This window comes from Trichoplusia ni, chromosome 13 (assembly GCF_003590095.1).
Source record: "Trichoplusia ni isolate ovarian cell line Hi5 chromosome 13, tn1, whole genome shotgun sequence".
NCBI classification, from domain to species: Eukaryota; Metazoa; Arthropoda; class Insecta; order Lepidoptera; family Noctuidae; genus Trichoplusia; species Trichoplusia ni.
Window position 1 is genome coordinate 1249170 of NC_039490.1, and position 24256 is coordinate 1273425.

Genomic DNA, 24256 nt, shown 5'->3' on the forward strand with positions numbered 1-24256 from the left:
TTCTTATAAGGCTGAAAATCAATCGAGTAATCGATTTTCAATATATTAAACTGCATGACATGCGAATAAGAATAACGTAATGCTTGAATATGATAATATTCGATTAGACCGTAGCTTTTTATTACCAGAAAGAAGTATTGATGTCTATTAATAACCATGCCTATTATATATTATCGGTGGATAAAACAGTTTTCTAAATATTTACATATTAGCAACTATAGGCCAACAAACTTATTATGTGTTTCTTTTTAATAACCTGAATGACAAAACATGGTCAGTCATTAATTCAGAATTAATCAATATATTCCCTTGTAAAAGTACGTGAAAAACTTAATTGTCCATTAGTAACATTTCATTATAAAAACATATTATATAAATGCGAAAGCATCTCTGGCTTTTGCGTTGAAACTGCTGAACTGATTGTTATGAAATTTGGTTTGAAAGATAGTCTAGAGCCTGAGAAAGGACATTCTATTATGACACTTTTTAAATGGAAAGAGAATATGCAAATGGGGCATTAAAGCTTTTATGGTTTTTGACTGTAGCTTTAAAATTGGGCTTTAATGTTGTTTGTTTAAAAGAATGAAATATCAGCACAACATTTTTTTTGTATTTTGAGTTGAAGGTAATATGGGGTGTTAAAGGTTATACAAAGCTTTCAAATTCACAGCAGGAAAAAATAGGTCAGCTAAAGTCCACACGGATGAAGCGTTGAACAGCTAGTTTTATTTTTATTTTTAAACAAAAAAGAGTAAATATTAAAAAAAAAAACTGATCCCATTGCGCAACTCTACTTCTGCTCAGCTCTAGTGTTTAAGTCTCAGTCTGTGGTTTATTTTGACACCTTAGTTTGACATTTTTGTTGTGTTTTATAATTTCAATTGATTTTATCAATATCACGATACAATTACCGTAAAGAAAATATAGTTGACTACTGTACCAAAACAAAGGTGAGTGGCAATCATAGTCTTACTTTACAAAAGGAACTATCGTTTCCGTGTGCACTACTTTATATTAATACTACAAAATTAATAATTTTGTTTAATTTATATTCCAGCCTAAAAAATGGGTGAACGTAAGGGGCAGAACCTCTACTATCCCCCGGACTACGACCCTAAAGTCGGGGGATTAAACAAATTCATGGGCACTCATGCTCTGAGAGAAAGAGCCCGGAAACTTCACATGGGGATACTGATCATCCGGTTTGAGATGCCATATAACATCTGGTGCGACGGCTGTAAGAACCACATAGGTATGGGGGTCAGGTACAATGCTGAAAAGACGAAGATAGGAATGTATTACACCACTCCGGTGTATCAATTTAGAATGAAGTGTCATCTGTGCGACAATCATTTTGAAATCAAAACTGATCCTGGTGTAAGTATTGTTCATTATTATTGAATTTTATTTTACTGCACAATGTACTATAATGTACTCTTAAAAAAAAGTTCGGGTATTTTAATATCACACAAAGGCTAACTGATTTCTCAAACTGCAACTCAAAATATTACAATTAAATTATATTTAACTATGGCGTAATTGATTATCTTTTAAACTAAGTACTCTGTAGAGAAATGAACATTTATTAAGATAACAAAGATAAGTATAATAAGTAAAGTATAACAAATAATGTATCACTTATTTTCTAAAAAAAAAGGATATTAAAATATGATTTACCTAATCATACTTCTTTGCAGAATTTAGACTATGTAATAGTGTCTGGGGCAAGGCGTCAAGAAAACAGATGGGATCCAGCGGAGAATGGCCAGATTGTAGCTGACACAACGGAGACACAGAAGAAGCTTTTTGATGATGCCATGTTTAAGCTGGAGCATAAGACGGGAGATGAGGATGCTGCGAAGCTAGACAAACCCAGACTTGGACGGCTTGTCGGCAGGAATGAATCTGTGTGGAAAGATGATTATGATGCTAACTGTTCCTTGAGAAGGAAATTTAGAGTAAGTGGACTTAGTATATGGAGTAAAAGGTTAAATAAAGGCTATCAAACCTGCGATACGCCGCACATATTAGGTTTTGCATCGTATTCCAACCTCACAGCTGTCCAGTCAATGTACATCCTAAGTTATCAAAATATTTAATTTCAACTCATTGTTATAAATAAGTTGTTTTTGTTCTTACAGAAAAGAAGAAAGGAACTGGAAGAGGCATCAGTAAACGACAGTCTCCTACTCGCCAAATCTTCTCTAGACATCAGTCTGCTACCAGAAAATGAGGATGACAGAAACATGGCTTCCTTACTCTCCCTTAGACCCTCAAAGAGCATAGAAGAATCCCAATCACATGTTAGAAGTAAGATCCTCAATACTCCAGCATTACCCAGTTCTAGTGGACTTCTTACAAGCTTTGGTGGACTTAAAAAAGAAGAATCATTAGCTAAAAGCTCTTCTTTAACTAGACATGCGTTAGGTATCACAATAATAAAGAAAAAGAAAATTGAAAAGGAGGTCGCAAATGATGATCATTTAAGTAAAGAAATACATGTAACAGACAATGGAAAACTTGGTAAAGAAATTGAATCTAAAGACCTAGGAGTTAAAGAAGAAAATGCGATGGCAGCAAGAGATGTAGTGAAAGGTAATGATGATGTAAACACGGGAAATGATTGTAAAGTAGATGATAAAGATATAAAAGGAAACAATGTAGATGATAAAAAGGAAGAAATAGAAACGAAAGATAAAAAGATATCACTGGTTTGTGATTACAGCTCAAGTGGGGAGAGTTCTGAGGGTTAAACAGTAAGCTTAAGTGTCAAGGAAAAATGGACTCTATCACTCTACTTTAAAGTACAGCTGACAAAAACACAATGTAATACAAAGGCAGTCAGTTGCTTAATTTGCAGCATTTTTATGTCAAAGACATAAGGTTGAATTTCATGAGTTTTCACCATTATTGTTACTTGTTATTTACCATGTGAATGACTAAGAGAGTTTAAACTTTTAAAAAGATACTATTATGCATAGCAACTAAAGTTATGATTTATTTATTTATTAATCCTTCTTGATGGACTTCAAATGTTTTTAATTAATTTTTGTTTTCATTGTAAATATCAATGAAGTATCATCATGTTTGCCTGAATTTACGATTTTGAAAACATGCTACTATTGTTTGGCTTAGCAAGCATAGGTTGCGTCTTCCTATTTGCATATATAAGGCTAGTTCACATGAATTAATTAAGAGTTAACGCATATTATTTACCAAGTAAGTAAATCGAATTGAGTTAAAATCAGATTATTTATTAACAGTATTCCACTGTTAACTAAAAGAGCACCTGATGAAATATGCATGTATAAAAATCCAGACAAATTGTAAACTAAAAGAAAGCAAGAATATGTATATTTACACGAAACGAATAAAAATACCAACATCAGAATCACATTTTATTTATTCCCATTTAGAAAACATTTATTTTAATGATTTATCTTCGATGTAAGCACTGTGTTTCTTATATGCGTCCATTTAAGCTTTTTTATGAGTTTTGTTATGTTAAATGTAACCTAAGTAATGTTTAAAGACTCTACCAAGCATTCCTATAGTTCTTATCATTATGTTTTCCACAAATTGATGGTGCTGTTGGTTATATAACGTGATTTCTTTGCACTTGTGTTCTGGCTCACCTAGACCGTGATAGGTATACATTTAGATCATTGTAAATTATTTCCATCATAACCCACGCCTTTGTCCAACAGTGGTTGTAAGACTGTTTAACATCGACGAGTAGTCGGAACAAAAACGCCAGTCATGTAAAGTTAGGTGTTGTGACTTGTCCAATAAACTCAAAGGAATGCTCAGTAGAGGCTGAAGCTTTTGTGCACAACGACAATATTCCTGATTGTAATACATGCAGTACATAAAACAATATCCATAGAACACCAAGAACTATCGGAACCATAGACACTCGCCATATGGACAAGCACATCCGAATACTGGTAGGTAACTTATAAATACCTACAACTAACAGCAAATGATTATATTTATATATTAACAAATAACAGTATTACGTACTAAAGCCTAGAGATCTGAAAATAAATATATATATAACATATACATATATGAAAATACTTTTAACATCTATAACAATTAAAGTGAGTACTGCTAAAGTAATTAGGCAATGAAATTGCACAGTTTATTATAATTTGCGCTAGAGGGCGACACTTAGAAATTTTACTCATGGACCATAGATAAATAGAAGGTAGGGAAATTCGGACAAGTCGTGAGTCACTATTATAATATAGTCCTCCCTATCGTTTTCGAAAAGGGCGATCCTTGGCAATTCACTTCCTAGCGTGAGCCCTGAAATGGCTGGTTAGACCGAGGTTAAACAAGCGCTGCAGTTAAGTTGACACTCAGAATTGAGAGTATAGGTGTACGACGGCTTAGGCCTCTCTTTTTGGGCTTGGCGCTTTCCGTCTAACTTCTGGAGTCGTTATACCTCGAACGACTTGACGACGACGTGACTTGTGTCACTATTAAGAGTTGACGATCAACCTTGTAAATGTGAATGTGACATATTACTACTTGGCTATGGTCCACGATTTGACTAATGTTTTACAACATCCAATACGACAAGTTTGCACACCAATTGATAATTATATTGATACACCTTTTAATACAATTGTAATACTTTAAATGATATTCTGATATCTAATAACCAAGTTATTAATGGCGGTGTTGTAGCTGTGTTTCTCTTAACTGCTTTATGAAGCAAGCAGCCAAGAAATTATTCAACTTGCTAAGAATTATTTCTGATATCATAAAGTACATCATAATTGCAAAAATATAAATATAAAACATACAAGTGTATGCAAAAGCTGACTAGATATTGAGATCAAAATATATTATAAATTACACATTTGAACATAATAATTGAGTCACCTTACATTTTTCTTAACAGTATAAGATACTTACTGTCATCATATAATATATATAGTCTTTAGGGCATTCTACCTCGTACATAAAATGTACTTCACTTAAATTGACAATATCTTTTGTACAATTTTCATGGTGACTCAATTAAAATGTCAGGAAGTGTACAAATTTAAATTATTGTCGTTACAAAATAGACCAGGCTCAGATATTCTGATATGTCCCCTGCATAATCCAAAACGATGATAAAGATTAATTAACAATTTGAAAAATGACAGTTATAAATATCCCTGTTAATATATTATGTAAGTGTTGAATATTTTATACAAATACCTATTTCATTTTGGCAGAGGGCATTGTGCCTAAGTTAAACATTTTCTGTTTCCAAACAATGAATTGTTTAAAATACAGATAGAGATATTCAAGTATTAAAAGTTGTCTTAAACTTTATTTAGTATAAATCATTTTAAATTCAGTAGATAGGTTTTTATACAGGATGTGATAGAGATCTTTTTTATTTGTTGACAGTAAAGCTTTACTTAGTTATGTAAGGACATATTTAATGCCAGTCTACTAGACTGGTTGCAACTGAAGCCCGAATAGCACGTGGTACGAGTAGGGCTCATGTTAATATTTTTAGTCTATTTTGATAATGTCAGCAATTTTTTCGCTTCTCGTACTGCAGGGATCGTTAAAGAAACTCACAGACATTCATACTTATAAACGCGTCATTAGAGAAAAAAGTCATCTAGTATCGGAGACAGAGACAAACCTCCTTAGTTAAGCTATTGAAAGTTATTCGTGAGTCTAATTCAATGGGACTTCCCATTGAAACAAAAGCACAGTTCTCTATTACACCCTGCACAGGAGAGATCAGTTCATTAGTGTAACGCAGTTCATTCGGCAGTCGTGCACCGCTTGTCCTCCAGGGCGAGTATTAGAGCACACTCTATCTTAGACTGCAGCCAGGTCAGTACCTCGGGGTCTGAGATTTCTATCACCTTTTCATCCGTAGAGAAGTAATTTACAAGCTCGTCCTGAAATAAGACGAAACAGTTTAACGAATTTTTGTAGTATAGCAGTAAATTCTCTACAAACATAAAAAAAAAGTTTTGAAATATTGTCACATCTCGAAATAACTGTGAGTAGGTACTATTCAAAATAGCCACCAGTAAACAACTGATCAAAATTGCTAAAGGAGGTTCTATTATAAGTAGATAAGGTACCAATGTAATTAAGGGTAAAACTTGTTTGAATTTAAATATTTTTTATTTAGCTAAAAGCTTCAAAAATTATATTTTACAAATTATTTCATACATGATTACAAGGTGCACATTGGAGGAGGCCTATGTCCAGCAGTGGACTACTAAAGGCTGATGATAATGATGATGATACTCGTAGTTCATAATTTAATTTATAAAGTAACGGTATTCAGGACTAGAGGTACGTACCTGTTTAATATTAAGTACAAGTTTATCGTCGCGTATGATGGGGGAGCCGATGATGTCGTCCAGCTTGACCGCCCACTCGATGTGCCACGAGCCGCTGGTCCCGCTCGCGCGCACCATGAATATGTGCCTAGAGAAACGGAAAAGTTTAGTATGCTGGAAAACACAAGTAAACCGTGTACGTCATTGAAATGTGAGGAAAAAGTAGGGGATTCGAGGCTTCTAGAATTTTCTTGTCTTTAAATCAAGTTTCAGCAATGGCGTGCTTATTATGTAAATTGGCGACCAGCATTCAGACTTTTTTCACTTTGGAATGAAGCCCAATATGTAGGAAGACCAAAATGTGATCCCTACATCCATTGTGTCATAGCTTCTCCTAGCTGCTTTAAGCTATTTCCAAATAGATACAACATTTTTGACCAGAAATATCATTAAATGTTATCAAAATTACTAAGTTATTAATCTACGTACTGTGTAGAGACGAGCAGGGTACAGTTGGAGGCGGGCCCGAGGTGCGCGTGCGCTATGTAGGCGTCCGTGTCGGCGTAGTGGCCGCGCCCCAGCAGGGTCAGCAGCTGCAGGCCCAGCGCCGCGTGCTGGGAGTACGGGCGGACACCCTGCCGGATGGGGTATGTTAAGTACTAGTGTAGCTATCGATTTGGAAGGAGAAAGAAGGAGTGACGGCAAAATTCATCTCAGATTTTACAGGTAAAACAAACATCATGATATAAATCTATGAAGAATGGAGATAAAGACTTTAAACCTACTCAACTAAAGACTAAATTTTACAGGCGAGTCCTTCAATTTTATTGAAGCAAAACTTCTTTAGGCACGACTAGGAAGTAACTGGACGACGGTATTAGGGCGTCAGGTTTCTGTACCAACCGGTTTTTTTTGTCTATTGGGCAGTTTACAAACAACTCAATAAAGTTTCTGGACTAAGGAAAGTTTCACCGACATAAATAATTAAAACATAATAATCTATTAAGTATAAACGTATTATTAAGCTCAGTCACCTCTAGCGGCGTGCAGTGTCGGGGCAGACGATGCCGCGCCAGCAGGCGGCCGCCGCTGCGCTCCACGCAGGCCTTGAGCGCCGCCTCCGCGCTGCTCACGTTCAGCTGGCGCGACAGCGACGCGCGCGCCGCCTCGCGACACACGTCTGCACACAAATATATCGTCAGAAAGGAAAGACTTGGGTGTAAAACAATTTGAAAATTTTAAAGACCCTTTTAACAAAGGACGCAGGTTAACGCTTTCGAAATGTTATTTAGTGTTAAAAAGAAATTTAAAATTTCAACAAATATCCTTCTATTTTTGGCAATAGTCATGAACCAGTAGACTTATGATGGGATGTTTAATGGGATATGTTCTTCTACAACATTTTAATTTCAGACAGCAAAATCACTGAATTGGATTGAATTTGGATAGGATAGGAGTTTAAAACTATTTCAGTTTTTAACATGTACCTAGATATTTATTAGGTTTTTATATTCTAAATTCCAATTTGTTGCCTTTCTGGCCTGCCAGAGTTTGATTTACTGTTATCCCCGAAAAGTCATTAATTCACATTTAAGTACAAGATTAATCTTTTAATATCATACTCTCATGCAAATTATCTAAATAAATACATGCACTACGATACTTACTCCTCACAATAACACAGTCGTCGTCTGGCGCATCGCAGACAAACAAAATGAGAAACAGATCGTTAGGTACTACCACACAAAACACATAAGAAGGCTGGTAATCAGAAATTGGAGATGTATTCTGTTAAGCAGACATAGAAAAGGAGAGCTTAGATTTGCCGTAGACAATTTTATCATTGAGTGTACCCAATGTGAGATGTTTGTCTTTAGTGACTTCGTCAAGAGTAAAAGTAGCATAGAGCAGAAGTATACTCTAGGTGCTTGACCAGGTATAGTGATTTCTCAGACCTCAGACCTGGTGAAGTTAGATCAGAGTCTCAAAGTCCCTTTTGCTCATCTGCAGGAATAATATAATTTTTTCATAGCCAGGCATTCACGAAAAGGACCAAGATGACTCTTTGAAAAAATCGTACATGCAACAAACTAAACACTTTTCAATATCTGCTTTAGATTTAATAGATACGATTAACAAATAAAGTTATTTAATATTTCATATAAAAAAACATGCATTTAACTACGAAGTAAAACTTTAATGTCGGGTTAATTTTTGTAGTTAAAGAAAAAATATATCTGCTAAACCGTTGATAGTGACTTTTCCTTATTCTGTAAGAAAAACATACAGACTTCAAATAAAAACTAAGTACTACCACTTTAGGGGAACAAGATTGCTAGGTTTTCAGGTATTAAGGTTGAAAAAAAATATCAACAAAAAGCTTCAAGTCCGAAGTTGCTAAGTTATAAACATAAAAAAATACTGAAGAATTGAAAATTTCCTCCGTTTTGAAGGCAGTTAAAAAGCAATATTGCCAAATAATAAAAACGTTATAGATATGAACAGTGATTTTACAAACTAAAAGTAACCCGACATTAGGTAAGGTCATGCTTATAAACGGAGATAATGTTGTATGTTAAAAGCAATAAACAATTAGAAGTTTTAGTTGGTAGTTAGTCATTTGAATACTATTAATACACGTAAATGCAATTTGTTTTAAAAAAACCTAGAACGAGAAAACGATCTTTTGCCACAAAAATAACAAACGTATTTCTACAATCTGCAGTGTTTAGTGCCCTTAATGTCATGTACTTAAGGCTGATTTTACAACTGCATAACAAGTCCGAGTGCACACATTTTAGGGGTTTGTACCCAAAGGGGTAAAACAGTAACCTATTACTTAGGTTTAACTGTCTGTCCGTTGTCCGTCACCAGTTAAAATTTACATAGCTGATCTCTTTCTTGTGCTGCTATACGAAAAAAAGCTCAAAGATCGAACTTAAGCAACGGTCTTTCTGTCGATGGGTGTTTATCTTTAGCCCCTTTGTACGGAACCCTCAGCCCAACTCGTACTTGACTAGTTTTATTGGATACTAACTTTCCAATCACCCAAAAAAGTAACGTTTGCAATGTTTTTGTGGTAAGAGATCATATCTAGATTAAATAATAACAAAGTATATAACTTAGATACTATTGCTATCTGGCTCACCAAATGTGGGTCTGGCCACGAGTGCGGTGAGGGCCAGCGCTATGCTGGTCTGGTTGTTACTGTCGCTCTCCACCACGCTCTCCGGGATGTCGTTACTCAATTGTGGAACTTCACCTGTAATTATAATAAATACCTCATTATGATTTGTAGGTGTGTATTGTATATTGGATACTTCCAAAGAATTGTCTTTTAGTTGAGGACGTAATTTATTCAACCTATCAAAATCTTGGTGAAGCCCAAATTTATTAATTGTGTCAAAATACAATTGTGCGTTTTAGCGTCGTTTACAAAAATATATTCATTTCCCGACAAAGGTCTCCATCATAATTGAAATTAATTGTATAATCTTCATCAGTTTAAGTGGTGTTTATGGGGTAATTACCACCTCTCAGTAAATTGTTCAAGTAAACCGCAGGTCTATCAACCGGTACTATTCCATAATCATGTTACCCGGGTAAAAAGCTGGTAAGTGGTGCGTACCAGGCTTCCTTCGCGGCGTGTGCGGGCGCGGCAGGTCGGGGAACATGGTGGCGGCGCGCATGGCGGGGCTGGCGCGCAGCCCCAGGAACACGGCCGCGCCCGCCTCCAGCCGGGACGACATCTCCGACATCTTGCGGCCGATGGAGCCCTGCACACAACAGTATTATTACATTTTATCCTGTTCTCCAGGTGAAAAAAAGAATGCTACCGGTTAAGACCAGTTACGTCCCTAGGGTTCCCAAAGAGAGGTATATCATCAGGATTTATTGAAGTCAAATTTAAACCTTTAATTTTGTAATAAAAAAAATGTATTTTAGTTTTCGACGTCCAAATAAAAATAATTAAGTACTGAACGAAGAAAAAACTGTAGCTCAATGTAAAAATAAGAGAATTATAAGATTTATACGTAAAAGTAAAAACTTTTAAGTGGTATAGGTAATAAACAAACGAGCTATGACCTAAATAAGCTACGTCATCCACTCACCAGGCAAGGCTCGTAATACTGTTTCAGTCCCTTGGAGAAGTCTCCGATATGGCTGTAGGGGTTCCCGAGGATGTTGAGGCCGAGCACGAGCACATAGAACTGCTGCACCAGCTGCGTCCAGTAGTGGCGCGAGGCTTGCTCCACCAGCGTGGACGCCGTGATGGGCGCGTTGCGGAACTCCAGGTACGACATCCTGAGAAATGGGAGAAGGAGGGATGAATTATTTGACTTCTTTTTTAACTTATTAAGATCTATTCATGAGGGAATTATATAATATTGCTCATAAAAACGGTATTTTTTTAAAACAAATAAGTGTTATATATTATGGTAATTATAGCAATTAGAGTTTACGGTCATATTATTTTAGAAGATCCTTATTTCTTTATGTAATTATTGTTTTACTTAAATTAATTTGAGAACGCGTGGTGTTATGAAATATGTGACGTAAAGTGTCATTAAATCTAGCTCTTATATTTTCATAAAGAATAACAGAGCACAGCAACTGAAGAATGTTTAACAATGATGTTGTCGTTATTAATTTTAGATAAATATCAAGCTTCCAAATTAAATAATTATTGGACTCTCACCTTATAACCACATCCTTCATGTCACACAGCGACGATCCCCAAGAATTGAACAAATATTCGAGCAGATCGCTGTTGAACAGTTTAGGCCGATTCTCCCTCTTGTTCCCGAACCTAGTCCTGCTAGGACTTGTATTAGACTCCGCTGAATAGCCTCGAGAAGACAGACTCAGCACCAGCTTTACCGGAGAGAGGTGAACGAACTCAAACAGCACATTCTTCTGAGCATTTATCTGGCTCTTGATTGCAATAATCGGTAGAGGCATATGGACTAAAGCCAAGTCAGCCCGAAGCCTTACAGCGGGCTTCTCCTGAATCTTCCAATGATTCAAAATATCAAAGACGTAATTGACAAAACCGCGGTCTAAGTTCACGCAGTATTCCTGAAGTAAAACTTTTACGTATTTGTATATGTCCTGGTTTAAGCTCGGTCGGTATTGTTTTAATGCTACTATCTCTATGCAAGGGTTTAGGCCTTTAGACGATCTGATATCAGCTGGTATCGCCGCTGGGTACAACACGCTAGGGAACACAGCTTCGTGGAGCTGGTTGTCAATCTGCAACCTTTGGAATTTGAGGTGACAATACGTAAAGGTATCAGACTTGCGCAGCTGTAGCCAGACGGCAGGGTTATATGTTCTTCGTAGTTCAGAGAAAAATGGTTTCGTCATCTGCATCTTCTCCAAATCCAAATGAATGTATTCTTTTAGCTGACACTTCTTCTGCTCCGTTTGGTATTTTTCTTCGATCCAAGATGTCAAATCGGGAGAAAGTTGCTTCCACTTATGATTAACATTGACCTCCCATCTAGGTAACGAATCAGTCAAACTAACATACGCCAGCTCTTTGACTCCCGTATGAGTTTGCACACAAACCGACAAACTAATCCCAGACAGAGACATATAGATTTCGTAATTACTCCTTTCAGCGTTGATTCTCATTCTGTACTGGTAGGCGAGTCTTTCGTCCTGTGCTAGAGCAAAGACTCGTTGGTATCCATCCATGTATGAGATCCAGTAGACTATGACCTTATCCTTTCTCATCTTTTTGGTCTTGCTGTGTGTCTCGGGCAGGTCTGTGCTGTCGGAGTCGTCGCTGCTGGAGGAGCAGGGCTCCGGAGACTTCGGTGTGAGTCTCTTCAGTGTGGAGGACAGCTTGGAGGTGACGCTGCTCGTCGCTACCAATGTAGAGTGCTTCACTGAATGGAAGCTCACTTTTTCTTCGCCGTAACTGTGAAAGAAGCATAACAATGTTTACTGTTCAAACTTTGCAAATTCCGGTTTTAAACTGATAAAAACATTACATACTACATCGTCGCTATAACGTAAGATTGATGAGAAAAGCAAAACATTTTAATGCAAATTTTTACTTTAACTCACCCATCTTGTGCGAAATCTGCCACAAAACCTTTGCCCTTATTGTTGTAAATATTCCACATCAGCTTCCTATCCTTGGCGGGATCGTCCCAGGTGTACAGCATCGACTGGTAAGGCGACAGCAGCGCCACCTGGCCGGAGTCGGCCTGGTGCAGCTTGAGGAACAGGTCGTCACACAGGTTGTCGATGCGGACTGGCGAGTCCCCTTGTGTGTATGGCTTGAAGGTGATCGTGAACGGACGGTCCGTACCACCCGTTACTTCCACGCATATCGCTGACTGTAAATAAGGTTGTATATGTTGATTGACTGGCGAAGGACATGTAAAACAGGTTTGTTTGATGAAGTTGTTTTGAAAGTTAACATGATAAGTTGAGCTTTTAATTAAGTTTCATGAATTGGTAAATATTTCGTTTAAATAATCGACCTTTTCGTACATATATTATAAATTTTATTGAGTAGCTACCTATATAGCAATCTTAAGTTCAATGACCAAGTAAGGAAAACAATTTTATTTTCATATAAACATCCTATTTTTAACCGAATACAACTCTCTAATTTATCGAATAAGTATAACCATTAGGTAATGTTCATAACAATTTCACGTAAGCAATAGTCATCGACTGTACTTGGATACGTAACGTCAGTCGAGCCGTCACTATTCCCGACACAATTGTAATAATGTGGTATCAATAGTTAACGCATCCGCATAATACTACAATGACCATAAGTGACAATATAAACATGAAAGCTGTGACGCAACACATTACATCAGCGGGCGCGGCCGCGGAGCAAGCACTAACTCAATTAGCACTACTTTCATCTCAAGTTTTATAAGACTCCGGCAGTTACACTTTCCCCTCAGTTTTCAGTCGCCGCACGCGGAACAATGTTCAGAATCGCGCTACTCTTAGTATTCTACGCGTGTGTTGTTAACAGTGATGATGGGTACGGATATTCAAGGTCGTACGCGAGAGTGAAAAGGGGCAAATACCCCGGTACACCGCTAAGGTTTTACAATCGTCCGCCTCTCAGTTTCCCTATAAATGGACCGTTCTCGTACACCCCACCGCCCTTCATGGAGGAAGCGCCATACCCCGGCAGCAGACCTTACAAGGTTAGTAGACGACCCACTAACGATGGTTTGGGAGACGACGACATAAATAACTTAGTTCAACACTTAACCAAACAAGACCTGGACAAGATACTCGAATTCGCTTACGATAAAGACAAATACAATGAAAAGAGCAAATATGTTGAGTACAAATACAGTCAGTCGCAGAAGAAAGAGAGTATTGTAAAGCCTGCTTATACGAATGATCATTATAGGGGGAACCCTGAACCTAGTAATAATTTTCACTATCAAAATGAAAATCCGTATGAAAAGGAAATGAGAGAAATGATTAAATATGTGAACTACGTAACGCAAGCGACTCCGGTGCGGGACGAGCTTCAGGATGACAGACCTGCTCCTTATGACTTCAAAGTGAGTCAGAATACTTATCCAGGGCCCAGTAACCCTCAGATACCGGAGACTAATGAGGAAGATAATCTCCCTCCCCCAGTTAACATGAGACCGGCAGACTATGTCGCGTCTTACACGAACAATGTGCCCACCGTAGTACAAGCTGAGTCCAGCTCCTACAAACTGGAGAATTTCGGAGACCTACCGCTAATGGACTATAATTCAAAGCTTCATTCAGTCAGTTCGTACCATGTGCCACATTATACTGTAAGTATGACTTGGACGGATTTAAACTAACCCAAATATTTAATAATTAAAATAAATAAGGTTGTAGCCACACGAGTGGACGCGTCAATAAATGGTGAAACAATAAATAATGTTACGATAGCGTTGTGTATTTCGTGTGGCTACAAGGTCAAAATTCGAAACTACGGGATATTTTATTATTTTATACACATACACGAAAATGAAAATCGCACGTTATCGTTTTGAGTTATTGCAAAATCATATTACTTAATTCATTGGCCTAGCCTTTTCCCAACTATGTTGGGGTCGGCTACCAGTCTAACCGGTTTCAGCTAAGTACCAGTGTTTTACAAGGAGCGACTGCCTATCTGACCTCCTCAACCCAGTTACCTGGGCGACACGACGCCCCTTGGTTAGACTGGTTGTCAGACTTTTCAAGCTTCTGACTACCTGTAACGACTGTCAAAACTGTAAGAATAACAGCCGGGACCCACAATTTAACGTGCCTTCCGAAACACGGAGGAACTCCTTATGACAAAGATGGTCACCCATCTACGGACCAACCGCGTCAAGCATAGCTTAACCTGTGATCGTTTCACTTCTGCGGTTATAGCTTAGCCACGAGCTCCTCATATTACTTAATTACAAATACAAAATAAGATTTTAATTTCTCTTGCAATCTACAAAAGATAATTGATATTGATAATGTGTCAGGATTCTTCGTAAAATAACTACAAGCATAGACTATATTTCAAAAACATTAAGTATTGAGTTTCCGGTACATTGTCCTTCCCTAATCAACTCGTATTGTTTTAGGTGACCCAACCGAAGCCAGCACAACGACCACAACCTGACTCATACTCCCAATCATTTTCATCATCAACGCAACTGAAGCCATCACCAGCTGCAGCATCTGTAAAGGCTCCGCCATACGAGCCTGCTCCCCCACCTTCAGTGGCTAAGGATCAGAGTGATGCTCATCTGAAAGCCATCAAGATCTGGTCTCATCGGTCCAAGGGAGCTGCTTACACGTTGCATGATGACGGGTCTCTGACGCCCGAGAGACCGTGGAGGCATGGTTGATTGACTATTGTTAGGAGTAGTATAGTAATTTATTCTTATTTTGATGTTTTATTTAACCTTCTTTTGGAACCAGTGGGTGGCTTTGTTCACCGACTAGACAAAGCACTATTCAAAGTTGGAGTCTAATATGTAACTACGTTAGTAATAATTACTTATCTAGTTAGTGTACCTATACATTTTCGCTTACTTCAACTTTTGTATATTTACATATGTAAGAAATTACAGAGATAAAATTACTCTGCGTAATCGATTATTCACCTAATATCTTGTGTGTTAAGGTATATCATGAACTCAAAAAAAACACCTATACTGAAACTTGTAATATCAATAACGATAAAAAATATTCAAGTGCTAGACTCACCCCCTTGTCCATCCTAAGCACGGTAAAATGATTCCTCGTGATCGGGAAGTGTTGCGACACGACAGTCGAGTCCCTGTACTTGCAGTGCATCGACATGGAGTCCGTCTGCGGCCAGAACGGCGTACATTGCTGTGGCGCTAGGTCGTTCCATAAGTCTGCCGCTTCGTTCTCCTCCATGAAACGCAAATGACGCTTCGTGTCGTTGTATACGAGGAAATATGGGAGGAGGGTTACAATTTTCGTGAGCTGAGGGCACAGTTCTGATAAGGTCACCTGTAAAATAAAAAAAAAGTTTTTGAAATTACAACTTATTAGTAACTGTGTCCCATTTACTAAGCAGAATACGCAGTGTTATTTTTGTCCGACTGGAGTATTGAGATAAACCTATCTTATTACTGCCATATAATAAGAAACGTGATGATTTTCAACTGTTTAAAATAAATAATTGTAGAATTGACTTAGGAGCTGGCAGCCGTTGATTTAAAGAATTAAATAGTTGTTAAAAATCCTAACCCTAACTCTATCCTCATTCATCGATTCCAACAGTAGTAAAGAAAGATGCAAGTGTAACATGTAACTCACATTGAGCAGCAGCCTGTAGTTGGTCCTCCGCTCGGTGTGCGGGCACACGACGAGGCCGGGCGCGGCGGCGGCCAGGCGCGCGGCGCGCGACCAGGCCGAGTGGTGCGCGCGGAAGCGCACGCGGGCCCCGCGGCCCCCCCGGGCCCCGCGCCCCGACGGACTCCACAGCAGGGGCTCGTCTGTCACCTCGTACCACGTGTCTGACTGACCACCCTGTACCATCATACAGAATTCAGTTTGAGGGCCTTGGAAGTATGAAAAATCACAACACAATAAAGTAACATGGATAAGAGGGGCTACAGGGTTCCAGCAACAGTATCAGATTTAGGTCTAATAGATTGAGTGATGTGATAGTTTTGGTCATTAACATTATAAAAGTTATATTGATGATGGTGAACTTACTAATCGGAAATTAGCATATCTACATTATAGTATCTTTGCACTCCATACTATGTACTGAAAATCAACACTACCGGTTGGGTTCGAAACTAATCGGACACTCCCGATAAATACTCGTTAGTAAACATTTGCATCATTTGATAATGTATCATTCTCACGATAGTTGCTATAAAAAACGACCTAATTCTATTAGAAATAACCAACGCATTCAGTGACTTAAAATCAAATTTTTTTTTTTTTTGTTTTATGTCAATGTAGTATGTACCAGTGTCTACTCGAAATTTGCATACCGATTGAGCGGTGAGATATGCATGTACGTTATGTAATTTACCAAAACACCTGTACCTAATACCGTGTCTCTGCAAATAAAGATTCTTATTCTTATTCTTATTCTGTTCTTAAAATGATGTCATGACAGAAGCTCCATCTATACCTTCATCTGCAGCGGCAGGCCGGTCTTGTTGATGAGCCAGTGCTGCGCGTGCAGGAACAGCTCCCAGCAGTCGTTGCGCTCCACCGTCACGCACACCTGCACCTGACGGTTGCCGCCCTCCGACTCGCACTCGCTACTCATAGTCACGCTCTTCTCTGTTGTATCTACAATAGAAACATACGTTTACTCTATTGTGGATGCTTTTAATTTTAAAAGAATGGTAAGGAGTTAAGTTTAAGGATCTCGGAACACACAAAGGTTGATTGAAGCGACCTCTCTTCATCCAGTCAGGTTGTTCAGCTCTGTTCTTTAAGTCACATTGCTAGGTGAGATACCTGATAATGTGAATTAAAAAACAGAGTATCAGGCTGTGTATTTACTGATATGTTTACTTTAATACCTCTTGGATAAACGGCTCACTTATTGACATTGTTTATACAAGCTGATATTCGGTGTAAAGCCAGGGGATAAGTTACCTGGTGACAGCGTGAAGCTGCCAGTCCAGGGCAGGCCGAGGTAGTGCATGTGTATGGTGAGGCGGTGCGGCTGCGTGAGCGCCAGCGTGTAGGTGTGCGCGCGCTCGCCCGCCTCCACGCGCACGCGCAGCGCGGCCCCCGCGCAGCCCAGCTCGGCCGCGTAGGGCAGGCGGTTGTACACGGCCAGCGGCGGCAGCACGCGCAGCACGTAGTTGGGGATGGAGCGGTGCGCGCGGGGGGACGGACAACCTGGAAAGGAATTAATAGTTTAAATTGCACTATATAAAACTACCTTTTGTGATTGACACCCGTTATGTAAGGATTAGTGTCCGTGCATCATCCACAACCTTTATCCTCTCACTGCTGGGCATAGGCCTCCCCTTTCTCGTGCCAATTTCTACGGTCCTGTGCTAGCCTCATCCGGACTCGACCCGAGATCTTTATTATGTCATCGACCCATCTAAGGACCGACGCATTACGGAGAGTTAACTATCATAATATTAATGAGAACTATAACCGCAGCTGTTATGAAAAAAAGGCTGATAAATATTCCGTTTAAAAAGAACCTATTTTGGTTCAGAAATAGAATTCAAATTTAGTAGGCAATCCAAACAACACAAATACTTCTACTAACCACCCCTAAAACCAGGAACTATCTTCCTTTCGAAACATTAACAAAAGTTGCATTGAAATGAAACTACTTTTACGGATTTTATCGCGGTTTAATTTTAGATTTTAGTTCCCGACGTTTCGAAACCTTTGCAGGTATCATGGTCACGGGCAGACTAAAAATCTAAAATTAAACCGCGATAAAATCCGTAAAAGTAGTTTCATTTCAATGTCTAACATTCGCGTAAACCTAAGAAACCAAAAGTTGCATTGTTCTCGCTCACCCTCAACAGGCAGTATCCTCATGGCGAATATCCTCGTGTCTTCCTCGGCCTTGGCGGGGCAGATCATGTCGCGCGGCGTGCCGACATCGTTCGCCAGCTCCATCCACCAGATGCCCTGGGTGGCTGTCTGGTAACTCCTACAAATTTCGTTAACACTTTAGTCCCAGTTATAAAAGTATAGAAAAAGAAGATGTGGCGGAAATAATTTCTATTTACGACGACCGACTACTACAAAGATATGTTGCGCCGACCCTAGATAATAATTGGGATAATAGCAACGGAAAGATGATGACTTTAGTCACACCAAAAATGCCACATCTTGGGTTCAGCAACTGGTATTCAATCTCCCATTCTCGAAAAGAATTTCCTGTATTTAAACATATGTGGTCAATTCAATTACCAAAGCTTTTCAACAAGCCCTGGAAAACAAAACTACAAGTACGGGAAACTTACTCAAAGTTTGAAGGAAGCAGGAACAGCTTGCAATGATAGGCGATGTAGAGAGGAATATTGTAGGTCTCCTGCGGGGCAATGACCGCGAGCCTCATCTTGTCATCGAATGGGTTCATGAGAGACCCGATCAGCTCTGCTCCTATAGCTTGCAGGTCGGTCTTCTTGTAGAACAGTTCCAGAGCGTAGGAGGTCTCGTTACGCAGCTGGACAAAGAGAGAGAGCGTTAACCTATTACTGGGATTGAAGTATCTGCTAGAAGTTTCTGGCTTAACAGGACGTTTTATAGATCGTACCACAGTAGAATCAAAATAATGAAGTGTCTAGCTAGAGTATAAATAAAATTGGCAATGACAATTTTCCTCCAATGCCAAATTCACAAGACAATAAGCAGGGCCATTGGAGCTGGTCAAAAAGTAGTGCTTAAATAAAATCGGAATCTTCTATTATACCTGTAATGGAGATCTGACGACTATCTTCTTATGATTATATTTCGAGGTACGATCCACCGCGATGTAGTACCGTGTTGCATTCTTGCTGGGATGCAGGACGTGTAGCTTTGACACGCTGCGTTGAGGGCACAGTATCTAGAAATAGAAAATTATATTACTGATATTTTGCTTTCTACTTAACGGAGATTACGAATGGTGCCGTGAAAGCAACTGTGCGCGTCGTGTCTCGGGTTCGATCCCCGCGTAAGACAAGCATTTGTGAGATCCACGAATGTTTGTTCTGAGTCTGGGTGTCCTTGTGCAAGAGATTTGTATTTTTGTGATACTCCCGCGACACAAGAATTAAATTCCTTACTGTGGGAGTTGTTTTTTTTTTAATAAGTATAAGTACGGTAAAATCTGAAAGTCAACAATATTTAAGAGTTACTGACAGTGAGATGATCGAGATCATGCAGTCGCACGGTGAGGGTCATGTCGGTAAGCTTAGTGCGCAGCGCGGGGGGCTGCGCCGGCGCCGCGGGGGACCACTCGCCCGCCGCGCCGCCCGACACGCTGCCGCCAGGGAAGCCGCCCTCGAAACTGGACATGGGGAAAAACCCATACAAGTGTCATTAACTAAATAAAAAAACCCCTTTTCAGATTCCCACTGATTGATCAGAAAGATATGTAACTTTGACAAAACCCTAGGAAATCCGTGAAAAATATTTAGATATAAAAGTAAAATAAGACATAATTATGGTTTTAAATGCACTTACCAGTCCCATTCTTCGCTTACGTCATCCACTTGAGACTTAGGTTTCGTTGGAGGCTCATCCAGTATATCTCCGGTTGACGTATCACAACCTGGAGTCACATACCAACTTATTCATTTTTTCTTTATTTATACTAAATTATTTGTAATATAGAACTGTGTAGCTAACCTGGCGTGCTTGGGCGACTAGTGTCCACATCATAATCAGCGATAGCAATAATTCGCTCATTGCCAGCTAAATCAGTTTCCGCTTTTGTTTTCAGATGGACTGTAGATCCAGGACCTAAAACAGAGAATTTTCAAGTTTTCATTTCCCACTTTATGATACAATTGGGAATCTTTCTTGATCTTTCTTTAGATCATCAGTATGGCATAATTATATTCGTCCTCAATGAGGATCCAACTACTACTAGAGGAAACGAGACGCCACTCCGAGCTGTCTAGTACTCTGCTCTGCTTGTACTTACATTTTTGTGCTGTTTTACCCAGTATATACTTACCAAGTGCTACAAGCTCGTGATCCTTACCTATATCATTGACGAGCAGCAAGCCACTCTCTCCAGTAACAATGGCGGTGACCACGGCAGTCCTGTCGGTGCAGGCAGCCGCCAAGTCCAGCAGCGCCCTCGCGCCGGCTGGAGTCATCGTGACGTTCAGCATATCCCGGGCTTCTATCGTTATGTATGTGCAAGGCTTGTCTAAGGAGTTCTCTGTGTCGAGTCCTGAGTCCATACTGTCTTCGCGAACAGGATCCTAAAAAAAGATCTTATGTTGTGAAATGAATTTTCGAGTAGGTTCTGGATATTTCATTCGAAATACAATGTTAATCCTAAATATGCACAAAAAATTGTTTGAATGCACATTATTTAGTTTAAAGCTTTTTTGGTTATCTAGCCTTTTCATTTTCTCACCTGTAAAGTGACAGTCTTATGCTCTGATTCCTTCTTCCCTTTGGCTTCACCATCTATAAAAGTCACCACTTTCTCGTTCTCATCATGATCGCTAACTGCTTCCACCTCGCTATGCTCAGGCGCTGATGAATCCTCGTCATTGCTCATTTCTTCTGCGCTTGAGTCACTAAACAACAACATTAACTTTGTTATTACCACATCAAAATCTTCAACATATCTACTAATTGCTTTCGGTATACTTAGAAGAATTGCTTGAGTAGCTAGTAAAATATTGCGCGTTTCAAAAACTTAATTACTGATCTATAAGTTATTTAATTTAATGCTAAACTTACTCAGTGAACAGATGTCCTATAGCTGTGGCCAGTTTATCCATCAGCCCGCTCTCGTTCTCCGAATCAGACTCGTCTCCATCTAGAAGCCCCAAGAATGACATATGTCCTGCACTGAAGTCCACATTATAGTGCTTGCTCTCCCGTCCATTGGGATTCTTTATAAACGTCATTTCATTGTCAGTGTCGCATTCGTCGGCTGAAGTTTCAGATTCGAATTCATTCCTCTTTTTGGGTTTCTTGCTTTGGTCTGATGCTACTGAGTCGGCTTCTGTCTCAGTCTGGTGTGTGGTGTCCAGACGGGAGGACATGGGGTAGGCTTTAGACTGATGGACAAAGTGAAATAAAATGATTAATGATGACTCATTGAAAAATCTTAGAATAACATTTTTACTGTGTTATTATGGAAGTTCTTTTAGAGGGTTATAATTATCTATACACTAATCTAAGGCTAGAATCAGAGCAATACATATGTAATAGACTATCTACAAACCTGGAACAGCGTTGCAGTGATCTCCCAAGGTCTGTAAATGTTCTCGTTCTGTACCACTGGCTCTATGATGGGTTCCCATGCATCGACACGCTCGTTATAACAGGAGGCCAGGATGCTGAGGGAGGCTGTTCCGTGCATGTACTGGGACCAGTCGTGGAGATTTAATTCACCCTTCATCTGTTGGATAAACATAAACATTTTTAGTGTAGAAAAGAGATATATTAGTGTTTTGTCTGTTCTGTCAACATGTCTTCGGAAATTATCAGCATAACCATTTTCTCTTTCTTACCAGAAAATCATCAAATGAACATTTTTCAACTAACCTTAACCATTAGAACAGGAACTCTAATCGTGTGTTCCATCTCGAACAGCACCCTGACACAGGGCACGTTGGCCACGAAGGTCTCCGTGGGCCTCGCAGTGGGGTACGTCGGCAGCGCGTACCGGTCCTCGGGGGTCAGGGGCGGCAACGGCGTTAGCTTCTTAGGACACCACAACTCTTCATCCTGTTTCTCAGACTTCGGATTGTAAGTCGCGAAGTTGAAAGGTTCCTTCTCATCAGGTATCGTTAGTTCGGTTGTGATTTCTTCGATTATATCTGTAATGTAAGATTGGTGTAAAATGATGTCGGCTTTGTATTTAGATTGGTGAATTGAAAAATGTTAAGTTAAGTTCCTTACACTAAGAAATTATTCATATATATAAATTCAATTAAAAGGTCGACAAATTTTGGCCCCTTAATAAAATTCCCTTATCATCACAATCTTGTATTAATTGAATCAGTATTATATTCTTGGTGACCCTAAAATTACTTGGTTCACCAAATCGACACTACTTACCCATAGCAGTGTGTACTGTTGTCGCAGCAATATGCATTTCAATTTCCGATACAGACAGTTGGACTTTCACCCCTTCCTCTATATTCTTGAAAGTCTTCGAGAACTCCACATCACACGGTTTCAGTACCAATTGTGGAGGAAGGTTCTTCAGCTTGGATTGAAGCTTGGACATGATCTGGAGACCAGCTAGGGAGACTACGAAAGACTCGCTGTTGGAGTGATATGAATAGTCGATAAGGAGTTCGGTCCTGAGGAGCAGCGCATGACCTTCTGTCTTTGTGAGGTCCGTGAAGAACATGATTTCGGGTTGTCGGAACTGGATCGAAATTGATAAACCTGGCTGTTCTTCTGATACTGATGTGGCTGAAAGAAAGGAACCAACATTTTAAGCAGGAAAGCGATGGGTTTACGAACCATAATTATAAGACGCAAAATCTTAGCTCTGAGGTATTTTATTAGTTGATCGATGCTAGTAGTTAAAAATTAGAAAGTAATTTATTTCTAACATGTTAATGTATTTTGTATTAAGGCAAAAAAATATATATTTTAAAACTAGAACTAATAATGCCTCTAAAAATAAAAAAAATACTTACATGCAGAATAAGAATAAGCTCCGCTGGTAGAGTCGCTTGAGCTGGGCAGGCGGCCGGATCTGTTGTTGTTAGACTTGGAGGGGTGAGCATCCCCGACGTAGCCGTGGTTAACCACACCTCCATCCATCGTCTTCTCTCCTGGTAGGACACATAAGAATGGTAAGTAATAATCCGAAAAAAGAAATAATGACGTGACTACTTAATTATCATGTGACACAAATCTATTTATTCTGTAAGATAGATGTGTTTTTCTAGCTTTAACTGCACAATTAGCATAGATAAACATAGATAAAGATAGAATAGATAGTTTTTGACGTAACTCTTAAGTAAAATTTACGCAAGAAGACAGAAGAGATGTTACGCAAAATTTCCAGCCAATTTAAGTTTGCAAGATATATTTTTTCTCTTCGCATACGCACCGGGCATGGCGTCGAGCAGCGTGCGCGCCAGCTGCAGCAGGAAGGGCAGCGCCAGGTTGGTGCGCGTGCGGTCCACGCGCACGTCGGCGTGGCGCGCGCCCGCGCCCGACACGCGCAGGCTGGCGTCCACCAGCGGCGCGCGCGCCACCTGGATGCACGCGTGCGCCGGGCCCGCGCCGCTCTGCGACTGGAAGATCCTGCCGCACACCACTAGCTCTACAGCCCGCTCATATACTCATGCGTAATTTAATACAAGTAGTGCATAGGGAAAATGTGAACCGCAGACTAGATTTGTGAATTCTGATTCCGTAGCACAAAATTCGCATTAAAAATAATCCCCAAACTTTTTGTTCGACGGTCCTTCTCAGGTTAGTCAGAGGAAATTTCGGCACCAGCGTTTTTTAAAAAAGAATGTAAAAGTGATGATACATCCCGCTTGCAGTAATATTATGATTTAATTTTATTTCAGAAGCAACCTCACCTAAGGAATCATTTGCTACGGGGTCTTTGGTTGAGGGTACAAATCTTGCCCTTCTATTTTGTTGACACCAACACTTTTTATATTTCATAACAAATATCCAATTACCTCTTAATAACAATGCCAGGATCAGGTCTAATATCTTCAACGAGCAAGCTCTGGAGACTGGCCTTCATCTCCAAACTACCATCAGAGCTGTACTCCATCTGCAGCATCATC

The 24256-nt window shown here is 39.4% G+C and overlaps 4 protein-coding genes across 4 annotated transcripts in view; 3 read left to right on the top strand and 1 right to left on the bottom strand.

The window, feature by feature from the left end:
* The window catches only part of LOC113500262 (thymosin beta), a 292534-nt gene that overhangs the window by 42143 nt on the left and 226135 nt on the right, over positions 1-24256 (top strand). The gene's annotated exons all lie outside the window — the stretch shown is intronic.
* Positions 852-3388, top strand: LOC113500259 (coiled-coil domain-containing protein 130 homolog). The gene is made up of 4 exons (XM_026880974.1): positions 852-950; positions 1058-1377; positions 1698-1958; positions 2142-3388. The coding sequence occupies exons 2-4, from the start codon at positions 1066-1068 to the stop codon at positions 2751-2753; spliced, it is 1185 nt and encodes a 394-aa protein (XP_026736775.1). The 5' UTR covers positions 852-950; positions 1058-1065; the 3' UTR covers positions 2754-3388.
* The window catches only part of LOC113499941 (vacuolar protein sorting-associated protein 13A-like), a 33779-nt gene continuing 12908 nt past the window's right edge, over positions 3386-24256 (bottom strand). Inside the window, exons 26-53 of the mRNA XM_026880546.1 lie at positions 24146-24252; positions 23560-23756; positions 23141-23278; positions 22548-22910; positions 22032-22306; positions 21709-21885; positions 21219-21541; positions 20887-21052; positions 20503-20728; positions 20145-20258; positions 19980-20067; positions 19656-19803; positions 19225-19359; positions 18776-18978; positions 18323-18459; positions 17430-17678; positions 16954-17117; positions 16122-16334; positions 15540-15812; positions 12390-12664; positions 11014-12240; positions 10427-10619; positions 9913-10090; positions 9463-9576; positions 7349-7494; positions 6804-6949; positions 6336-6462; positions 3386-5921 (exon numbers count right to left, since the gene is read on the bottom strand). Of these exons, the coding sequence (XP_026736347.1) occupies positions 5781-5921; positions 6336-6462; positions 6804-6949; positions 7349-7494; positions 9463-9576; positions 9913-10090; positions 10427-10619; positions 11014-12240; positions 12390-12664; positions 15540-15812; positions 16122-16334; positions 16954-17117; positions 17430-17678; positions 18323-18459; positions 18776-18978; positions 19225-19359; positions 19656-19803; positions 19980-20067; positions 20145-20258; positions 20503-20728; positions 20887-21052; positions 21219-21541; positions 21709-21885; positions 22032-22306; positions 22548-22910; positions 23141-23278; positions 23560-23756; positions 24146-24252 (6243 nt within the window). The 3' untranslated portion in view covers positions 3386-5780. The remainder of the gene's footprint in view (positions 5922-6335; positions 6463-6803; positions 6950-7348; positions 7495-9462; positions 9577-9912; positions 10091-10426; positions 10620-11013; positions 12241-12389; positions 12665-15539; positions 15813-16121; positions 16335-16953; positions 17118-17429; positions 17679-18322; positions 18460-18775; positions 18979-19224; positions 19360-19655; positions 19804-19979; positions 20068-20144; positions 20259-20502; positions 20729-20886; positions 21053-21218; positions 21542-21708; positions 21886-22031; positions 22307-22547; positions 22911-23140; positions 23279-23559; positions 23757-24145; positions 24253-24256) is intronic.
* On the top strand, positions 12972-15216 carry LOC113500260. Its single transcript, XM_026880976.1, has 2 exons — positions 12972-14116; positions 14912-15216. Exons 1-2 carry the CDS (start codon positions 13274-13276, stop codon positions 15176-15178), a joined length of 1110 nt encoding a protein of 369 aa, XP_026736777.1. The 5' UTR covers positions 12972-13273; the 3' UTR covers positions 15179-15216.